Source organism: Sorex fumeus, unplaced genomic scaffold (assembly GCF_029834395.1).
Source record: "Sorex fumeus unplaced genomic scaffold, SorFum_2.1 ptg000213l, whole genome shotgun sequence".
NCBI lineage: Eukaryota > Metazoa > Chordata > Mammalia > Eulipotyphla > Soricidae > Sorex > Sorex fumeus.
The window spans coordinates 2,537,501-2,547,834 of record NW_026606270.1 but is presented as its reverse complement, the minus strand read 5'-3'; the positions used below and the strand labels follow the sequence as shown (position 1 = coordinate 2,547,834).

General features: G+C 47.8%; 1 protein-coding gene across 1 annotated transcript in view; it reads right to left on the bottom strand.

Moving 5' to 3' along the window:
- Positions 1-6,141: 6,141 nt before the first annotated feature.
- The window catches only part of LOC130017707 (thyrotropin-releasing hormone receptor-like), a 16,400-nt gene continuing 12,207 nt past the window's right edge, over positions 6,142-10,334 (bottom strand). The window contains exon 4 of the mRNA XM_056108458.1: positions 6,142-6,225. Within this exon, the coding sequence (XP_055964433.1) occupies positions 6,142-6,225 (84 nt within the window). The remainder of the gene's footprint in view (positions 6,226-10,334) is intronic.

Here is a 10,334-nt window from a genome sequence, read left to right as displayed (position 1 = left end):
CAGAACATTAATCCCTGCTTAGAAAATCACATGATTCTCTTTAGATTCATTAAGTTTCCCTGTTTAACATACAGCTGACCCCAGCTAACCCCGGCACCACACATGGTTCTCCCAAACACTGACAGGAGTGACCCCTAAGCAAAAAGCCGGTAGTACAGCTAGACATGGCCCCCAAAATAAAGCCCCCAAAAGCTTTTGTCAGTGGCAAATTTAATAAATTCAAGTTTAGTTTTCATGAGTTTTTTGCTAATCACTTGGATTATTCTAAGACTTCTACTCCCGCCCTTCTCTTCCTCCTCTCCTCTAAATTTCTTCCTCCTTCACTAAGATTCCCCATCACCAATTCCTTCTCCCTCTTCCCTCCATGTCTGAACTGATGTTTGTGGCTGTGCCTGAGTTTAATTTTTGTTTTTGGCTTTTCTTTTTTGGGGGGTGGGGGGGTGTCACACACGGCAACACACAGGGGTTACTCCTGGCTCTGCACTCAGGAATCACTCCTGGCAGTGCTCAGGGGACCATATGTGATGCTGGAAATCGAACCTGGGTCGGCTACATGCAAGGCAAATACCCTCCCCCCTGTGCTACCACTCCAGCCCCTGGGTTTAATTTTTGGTTCCTGTTTTCCTACAGCATGTCACCCAGCACTGGTGAGTTTTCCTGAGGCTCAGGAGCGTGAGATGACATCCAAACTAAGGTCTCCACGGTCCACGTCCCCAGAACCTCCCACTTTGCTGCAGAGCTATGAATGCGAAGACTGTCCTATGGTTTTTGGTCACATCTCCCAACTGACTGCACATCAGAGAATCCACGACATAGAGGACAGCCAGGTCAAACCCTACAGATACCGCTCATCCTTCGCATCCCGTCAAAGACTGGATTCGTTCTTTGAATGCAGCCAGTGTCCCCAAACCTTCAGCAGAGCCTCCAAGCTTATTCAGCACCAGGGGACACACATCAAGGTGAAACCTCACAAATGCGACATCTGTCAGAAGACCTTCCGATTCCTCACCTCCTTCAATGCACATCAGAAGTTTCACCAGGGCAAAAGATCCACCGTGGCTCAGCGGCCCCCACAAAATTTTCCCAGGAATCTCTTCCCCTGCAGGTTTTGTGGGCGGACCTTTCCCAGTTACTCAGAAAAAAGTCAGCACCAGAAAAGTCACAGTCGAAAGAAGTTCTACACGTGCCAATCCTGCCACAAAGACATCAGTCCCTACTCCAAATTTCTCCTCCATCAAAAGATCCATACAGATGAGAGGCCGCACAAGTGCAGCGATTGTGAGAAATCTTTTAAGAGCAGCTCCAATCTGAAGAAACATCAGAAAACTCACACCGGAGAAAGGCCCTTTGCCTGTGATCAGTGTACAAAGACATTTACCCAGCTCGCAGATCTAACTCGCCACCAGCAACTGCATAGCGGAGAGAAACTTTACATCTGTACCGAGTGCAAGAAGACCTTTGTCCGTTTCTCAGATCTCACTCGACATGAAAGGACTCACACGGGCGAGCGCGCCTACAAGTGCAATCTCTGTGAGAAAGCCTTCAGACATCACTCCAACCTCATCGAGCACCGGAAAAGACATTCGGACGAGAAACCCTTTAAATGTGATGAATGTGACAAATCCTTTCGCTTGAGCTCGGGGCTCAAAGAACATAAGAAAACGCACACTACAGAGAGACCCTATCAATGTGATGTATGCCAAAAGACCTTTAACCATATTTCAAATCTTAAAAAACATCTCAAGATCCATTCCGGTGAGAAGCCCTTTACGTGTGATGAGTGTGGAAAAGCCTTTAGCCTGAACTCCAAACTTGCCCGACACCAGAAAACTCATGATAAAAACAAACCGTCAAAATAGAGAAAATGCAGAAAGACCTTGGGGGAAAAAAAAAAACAAAAAACAAAAAAATTCTTTGGCTAGGAGTTGGGCCTTGAAATCTGTGTGGAAAGATGAACGGTCAAAGCCCAATTCTTCTATTTGAATTCTTTAGATACATGAATGCAAATGCTTAAGAAAGAGCTGTGATTGGAAAGGTGCTTTTTAGATTACAGTGTCTTACTTATTGGCAGGAAAATGGCTAACTGTCTTTCACCCAAACTGGAAATTGGACAAGGCAATTTCAAGTTTTGAGTTCTATGGTGAGAAGTAGCAGGGCAGCCACTTGAGAACTGGGGGGGGGGGGGGGGATGGTTCATTTTGCTGTTTTGTTCATCATCTATTTCACTGAATGAATAAACTATGAAGTCAAGGTAACTAAAGAGACGAGCTTCTGTAGGAAGAGAAAGTAATCTGAAGGACATGAGAAACAAAACCTATTTCTTGGAATAAGAATAGGCTGAGAAGAAACTTTGTCAGTGGAAGGGAAAAAATAATCTGATTATACATTAAACTGAAGGTTAAAGAAATAAAGAGGGGAGACTAAGTCAAAGGTCACGGGTTTTGTGGGTTGTATTACAAGGGCTTCAGTTGTCTCCACTGAATGGCCGTAATTTGGCCACTCAGGATAGTAAGTACCACAGTGAGATGCATCTAGAGAACTGAGGAGAGGAACAATTGCAACCATGCTAGGGGTGAGGTTTCACCCAGGGGACCCATTGCTCAGACCATTGTTTAGTGGAAATGAGTTGACTTAGTGGATTTAGTTGATTTAATTGTTTAGTGGAAATGAGTAGGCTATAATGACTGCTCAGATTTTCAGCAGATGTGAAAACTGGTAAGTGGTATTGAACACATTTGGTACTGTGTCAACTTTCCCCGAATTGGTCCCCATAAATATTGGTGACTGCTTATCCTGTAGAGCCAAGAGGGGCAGGCAGTCTGGCCGTCTCGCAGGTAGGAGACTACATTTAGTTTCCTCTTTGTGAGTCATTCATCTGCTTTCCCAGATAAGACACAGGCAACCACATCCTCAGCTGATGGCCCCCTCCCTTATCTGCTCCATCCCTTCGGTCTTTCATCTCCAAAGGAGGCCCTGTGTCACTTTTAACAGACAACACAAAATAGCTCTGTAGGTTCCAAGGCAGAGAGGTGCTGAAAGTGTCACTGGAGTGTTCTAAGCTGAGTATAAAAGAAACGTTACCTGTGCCACTATGGAAACGGTTACTGGAATAAAGGGGAATTGTGCCCTGGACATTTCACCCCAGGTCTAAAATCGGATAAGGCACTTCCTAGGGGGACTACTTAAAAATACTGGGTCAGAATAAAATCAAACAGGAAAAAGTATTTCAAATGCAGGGGTTTCCAACATGGCCGCTATCTTGCTGAAAGGACTAACTACGGTCTCTCTGAAAAAAACCTTAAGACAGATCAGAACAGTTTGTTCTGGAAAACCTTGCTTTCTGGCTTCCCATCGGCAAACACAGTTGAAACCTGGAGACCAATATACTCCTCACACGTGTTTCCCTTTCGAATTATTGCCACATGTCCCAGGAGCGATCACTAATTTGAAGCCTAAATCTCCCAAGTATTAGATGAAAAACAGTAAAAAGGTAGTTATTATGCAAGCATTCTGCGAAGGAAGACATCATATTAGAACATTTCCGTGGGTATTTGTTGTCTAGTTAAGTCAGTTGCAATTAGAGAGGAGTGTTAACATCATATAAGATCAATGGGCTTTTTTAGGAGCTGCCTTTTTTAAAAAAGCAAAGAGTAATTGATATGATCAAAGATGTAAGGACTCATAGTTAGGTTTGAAGTCTCATCTGGACACTGACCTCTTGTATCCCAAGGAATGGCTGTGGAGAGAATACTTCGCCTTATTGAAGATCCAGCCGTTCTTTGAAGGCAGTGTGACTCCTGCCAAGAGTGACTTTGAAGTCCAGCGCGTGCTGTGTACCCCACATAAAATTGAATCTTTGCATAAACCAGTGGCTTCCTCTTATTTGGGGAGGAGAAGGAAACGAAATGTAAATGATCCAAATTTGATGATGTATAAGGGGATGCATTGGACCACCCCCACCCCCATGGTCAGGAAATCAACGCAGGGATCCCGCCAGTTAATAAGTCTGTCTCGCTCTACCTCCTGGGACTGAAGAAATGGGGCCAGAGTGATAGGACCCCAGCATCCCATATGGTCCCCCAAGCACCGCCTGGAGTAATTCCTGAGTGCAGAGCCAGGAGAAACCCCTGAGCATTGCTGGGTGTGACCCAAAAAGAAAAAGAAAAGAAATGAGCATAGTATCATCAGTTGGCTCTGCCCGTGGAACCGAGCCCTGTGCAATGCATTCAGGCCCAGATTCTGTTAATCTCCAGAACTCTCACTCTGGCTGTGAGCCCCAGAGATGGGTGAAAGTATCTCATCAGCACTAGTGTCAAGTCACCTGAGGCGGCCTCTGTCGTTCCCTCTCTCGGGCACCAATGAGGAAGAGGAGCCCCCCTTAATCCCCTGGGGGCTTGGAGAAAACCACCCTATACTTCCAGGGCTTCCGTGTGCGCCCTATCCAGTGGTCCTTCCAGAAATCTCTATATGGGGGCTGGAGCAATAGCACAGCGGGTAGGGCATTTGTCTTGCACGTAGCTGACATAGGTTCGATTCCCAGCATCCCATATGGTCCCCCGAGCACCGCCAGGAGTAATTCCTGAGTGCATGAACCAGGAGTAACCCCTGTGCATCGCCGGGTGTGACCCAAAAAGCAAAAAAAAAAAAATAAAAATAAAAACTAAACAAAACAAAACAAAAAAACCCAGAAATCTCTATATGCCTTTGAGTCTGGGAGCTGAATATGGTGCTCTGATGTTCAGCTGTGATCAGACCCATCAGGGTTCTGGTCAGCAGACCAGCAAAACCTGACCCATCTTGCGCTGTTTCTTAGGAGCTGGCCCACGCGTGAGTCCCCGTGTTAAACAAACACAATCAGAATCAAAATCCCAGCCGCTCCAGGTTCCAGTCACGTGGCCACCCATCACATGGCCACCTTGTCTCTGAAGGCTGAACGCTGACCCTGGCATTTAGCATGGGGGGATCTTCTGGTGTTCCGTTTCTGGGCTTGCTGGGGGGGGGGGGGGTCAATCGCGTGGAACCCTGCCCCTGGGTAAATCAGAGGCTCCTGTGCGTGGACCAGCCGGAACCAGCGTGGGTCCCTTTCTTGGCCACAGTGCTGTGATGGGAGCCCTTGAGAAGAACACGGGTTACCCCGTGAAGCTCTGCCGATGTCATCCAGGACCAAAGGACCCAGGGATCAGCGCCGTGGTTCCGGATCCAGATGTGTGACGTGTGAAGCAGCCCAGGGACCAGGATGTGCCTTACCTGGGGTTCTGCGAAGGCAGGAGTTTGGGAACCATGCCCTCAGAGTTTGGGATGCAGTGGCATCGAACCAGTGGCTGGTATGCGGTACTGAATTCCCCAGAAACCTTAAATGAAATGATCGTTCCAAGAAAACCCAGCCGGGACTGTTATGTCCTGGGAAGGGAGTTTCGCTTACACATTGACCAGACCAGAAGCGAGGATGCAAACCACAAGGCCCCTTTATTACTAGCTTGAGCTAGGGTCCAAGTTTCATCCAAGGCAGTGGAGTCTTGACAAGGATCCCGACTCCGAATTCTGAGCAGTTTATATAGGATTTGATTATATAACAGCATTTTTTTCTAGGATCTGGCAGTCTGTTTCCAATTCTGGTTCTTGTCTGGTCCTGTGACTTCAGGGACCAACTGGATTCCACGGGATGTCAAAAGACCGCGTGGCCGCCCACCTACCAGACGGTCAGACTTCTTCATCAAGATCATGAACAATCGGTTTGAGGTTCTTCATGTCCCTAGAGCGAACAGACGCCATTGGGCTACACTAGCACGCGACAGGGACAAATGGAGACGTTACTGGCGCCCGCTCAAGCAAATCGCCGATTAAGGGGAAGTCAAGTGATCACGTGATCAAGTCTGATCCTGTGACTTCAGGGACCAACACTATGTTTCCAATTCTTGGTTCCTGTGGGATCCCGTGACTCCACTCCCTCCGCCCTCTCTGCTTGGCTGGGCGCTGCTGCCCATGGCCCCTACTCTGATAGGCTGCTGCCACCGGACGGTTTATCTGCCCAGGGTGATAATTATTTTCTGAGAAGTCGGGACATTCTGATGGGGGAAACTGAGACTTAGGCCTGCTGAGTCTCGGTCTTAAAGTGGAGCCTGTCATGGCTCCGCTTCGGCCTCACAGGACCAGGCTGCCAGAGGCCCGGGTGCCCAGACACCAGACATCGTTGTCAGAACTCAGGAACAGGTCAATAGACTTGTCCTATATTTAAACGGACAGTGCACACTCAAAGGGTTAGTGTTGGGCTTAGCATTTTTCTAAAACGCACATGTGAGGGGAAAAGGCAGCTCAGATAGAGAAGGGAGCACCAAATAAAGGGTGTTGGGAAGATCCTCCCAGGATGGGAGATGCATGCTGAAAGTAGACTATAGACCGAACATGATTGCCACTCAATGCCCCTTTTACAAACCACAGCACCCGAAAGGAGAGAGAGAACAAAAGGGAATGCCCTGCCACAGAGGCAGGGGGGGATGGGGGGATGGGGGATGGGAGGGATACTGGGATCCGTGGTGGTGGGAAATGGGCACTGGTGGAGGGATGGATATTTGATCATTGTATAATTGAAACCCCAAAACAAAAATTTGTAAGTCTACAACTGTACCTCATGGTGTCTCACTAATAAAAATTAATTTTTTTTTAAAAAAAGGGGGGGAAATGTCCTGCCACAGAGGCGGGGTGGGATGGGGCGATGGGGGGTGGGAGGGATACTGGGATCATTGGTGGTGGAGAATGGGCACTGGTGGAGGGATGGGTATTCGATCATTGTATAACTGAAACCCAAGCACAAAAATTTGTAAGACTACAACTGTACCTCATGGTGTTTCACTAATAAAAATTAAAAAAAAATTTTAGTTGATAAGGTTGGGAATGGTGGTGGATGAGAAAATTGTCTACCCCTACGGCACAGACCTTTGATGTTTATTGTGCTGTGACCTAGTCGGAAGTAGTTTCCAGTCTTTCCCCAGGCTGGCCAGCTCCTTGGGGAAGTTTTCACTAAGAAGATAATCTTGTTGATGTGTTAAAAAGCGGAGCAGGAGGCTGGAGAGATAGTCCAGCGGGTAAGGCACTTGTCTTGCCCAAAGCCAACCTGGATTCGTTCCCAAGAACCACATATGGTCCCCAGAACCTAGCCAGGAGCCATTCCTGAGCACAGCTGAGTTTGGAGGAAAAGAAAAAAAAAACGTGGAGGGTTCCAATAGCCAGAGATGCCCCGCTGTCAGCTTAAAGCAGAGCAAACAGGACCTTGTCACCCCCTGTAGCTGAGTTCTTCCAGCAGAAAAGGGTTTTATTCTTGCCATTCAACACTGGATGGTTCTACTTCGGGGTGAAGTCTCAAGTCACTCCCACCTGGAGAATTTGGGTCTTTGTCTTTGTTAGTGTAGTGTTTCTTTTTTAGGGTAGCTGTCACCTGTAAGTTTTCAGAGCAATGCCAGGGGGTAAATACTATTATGGAGTCAGTGATACAAATGCTATCACTGACAAATGGACACATCTCTGACTTGCACTGCTGCAGCTTAGACAACGCCAGCCTGTGGGGACAAGTTGTTAGTATAACGAATATCCTGGCTGAGAGGCAGAAGTGCTAGGGTCCCTGGGGGTGGGGTGGGGGAAGGGAGGCTCTGGGGAGGAGAAGGAGGAAAAGGAGGGACTCCAACTGGCCACGTGGGCTTTCCGAAACTTTAGAATCCCTTGAGACAGAGATATCTGTGTATTCGATATGCCAAAACCAGTAACTACAACTGGTCTCATTCACCTGACCCTGAAGGCTTCACCGACATGGCAGCACTGAGAAGGATGAGAAAGGAGAGGCCGACAAAATCTCAAGGCCGACCTAGGCTGCCACAACGAAGGAAGACAAAAATGATCGTCTGTACTTTCAATGCACGTACGCTAGCATCAGATGCATCCATCGAGGACCTGATGGTACAAGCGCGAATGATCAAGTACGACATCATTGGTCTGACCGAGACAAGAAGGCACGAATCTCACCATGCCGTTTTCGACACTGGAGAAGAATTGTTCCTCGGAACATGCGATAAAAGAGGTGTTGGAGGCGTCGGTGTCCTTGTCAACACAAACTTGGCCAAGAGCATTGATTCATTCGAATGCCTAACAACCCGAATCGGACGATTACATTTGAATAGATGTGGCTCACTGCCTGCAGTTTCTATCTTCGTTGTCTACGCACCAACATCTCATTATGATGAAAGAGAAATCGAGAAGTTCTACATGGAGCTAGAGAAGTTCTATAAAGAAGACCACACCTTCTACAAGATCATTGTGGGTGATTTTAATGCCAAGATAGGACCGAGAAGATCAGCTGAAGAACTTCACATCGGAACCCATGGCCTAGAATGGAACGAACAGGGTGAGAGACTGAGTTCATCATGTCGACCAAGACCATTCATGGTAACTCACAGTTCCAGAAGGCAGAATCTAAACGATGGACATGGGAGTCTCCCGGTGGACGATTCCACAACGAAATAGACCACATCATATTCAATCGACGGTTTTGCCTGACTGATGTCGCTGTTGTCCCAAAATTTCGAACGGGATCGGACCACCGTCTCCTTCGTGCAAAATTCTACTTCACAGAGCGGGGAGAAAGGGCTGCAAAGTTCAAAAAGAGAACTCCCAGAACGACCACCAACTGGGAACTCTTTGGTACTATTGCGGCAACATGGGAAGATGCCATTGTTGACAACATTGACGAGGAATACAATCGACTGGTTCAGCATCTCCATGAATGTGCGAGGAACGCCAAGAGAGAGATAGCCACAAAAAGTCGCCTATCTTCGAAAACTCTTGAGCTAATTCGCCAGCGTGGTTTGGCGCATGCCTCAGGCAACCGCAAGCTAACGTCCGAGCTCGCAAAGCAGTGCAGAGATGCGATCAAGGAAGACCTCAAAGAGAGAAGAGCAGAAGTACTGGTAGATGCGGCAGAAGCCGGGAAAAGTATTCGTAACGCCCGCCTGTCCTTCGCCAACTATAAGACCAAGATGACTGCCCTCCGACGTCCTGATGGATCCATCACATCCTCCAGAACGGCAATGGAGAAGATTATCCATGACTTCTACTCAAATCTCTTCGATAGCCATGTCCACTTGCCGACATACCAAATTCCACAGGATGGGTATGTCGTTCCCAACGTTCTCCCTTCCGAAATCCGACACGCCATCTCGTCAGTAAAGAAGCAAACAGCACCCGGCCCAGACAAGGTCAGACCTGAACACCTGAAGAACCTGCCGTCAGTACTCATCAATACACTGGCTCGGCTCTTCACTCGCTACCTGTCTGAATGCAAGGTTCCATCTCAATGGAAAACCAGCAGGACCGTACTACTGTTCAAGAAGGGAGACATCCATGACATTGGCAACTATCGCCCGATCTGCCTATTGTCTGTCATCTACAAGTTGTTCACTCGAGTCATCCTGAATAGGATTGGCAGAACACTAGATGAAGGACAACCATGTGAGCAAGCAGGGTTCCGCAAAGGATTCAGCACCATCGACCATATCCACACGATAACCAAGCTCATTGAGGTTTCTCGGGAGTTCAAGATGCCGCTCTGCTTAACGTTCATTGATTTAAAGAAGGCCTTTGATTCTGTTGAGACAGAAGCGGTCATTGAAGCCCTAGCCAATCAGGGCATTCAAGCCCAATACATCAGGATCCTCCGTGAGCTGTATTGTGGATTCACTACCAGGATCTCACCATTCTACAAAGAAGTGATCGTTGATGTCAAGAGAGGGGTGCGGCAGGGTGATACCATTTCACCAAAACTCTTCAGTGCCACCCTCGAGAACATCATGCGACGACTGGAATGGGAAGGAATGGGAGTGAAGATAGATGGTCGGCAACTACACCACCTCCGCTTTGCTGATGACATTGTTTTAATAACACCAAACATCAGCCAAGCGGCACAAATGCTGGCCGACTTTGACCGTGAGTGTGGAAAGGTAGGATTACAGCTGAATCTTACGAAGACAATGTTTATGAGAAACAGCCTTGTTCCTGACGCCCCATTCGCTCTCAATGGAACGACCATCTCCGAATGCAACAGCTATGTGTACCTAGGTCGAGAGGTCAACATGACAAATGACCTGGCACCCGAGCTGCGCAGGAGGAAGAGAGCGGCTTGGAACGCCTTCAAGAACGTCGAAGAAATAGCTAAGAGGACGAAGAACCTCCGGCTCCGGGCACATCTCTTTGATTCCACTGTTCTTCCTGCATTAACATATGCCTCAGAGACCTGGGCCCTACGCAAACAAGATGAGAACGCCATTCAGGTCTCCCAAAGAAGAATAGAA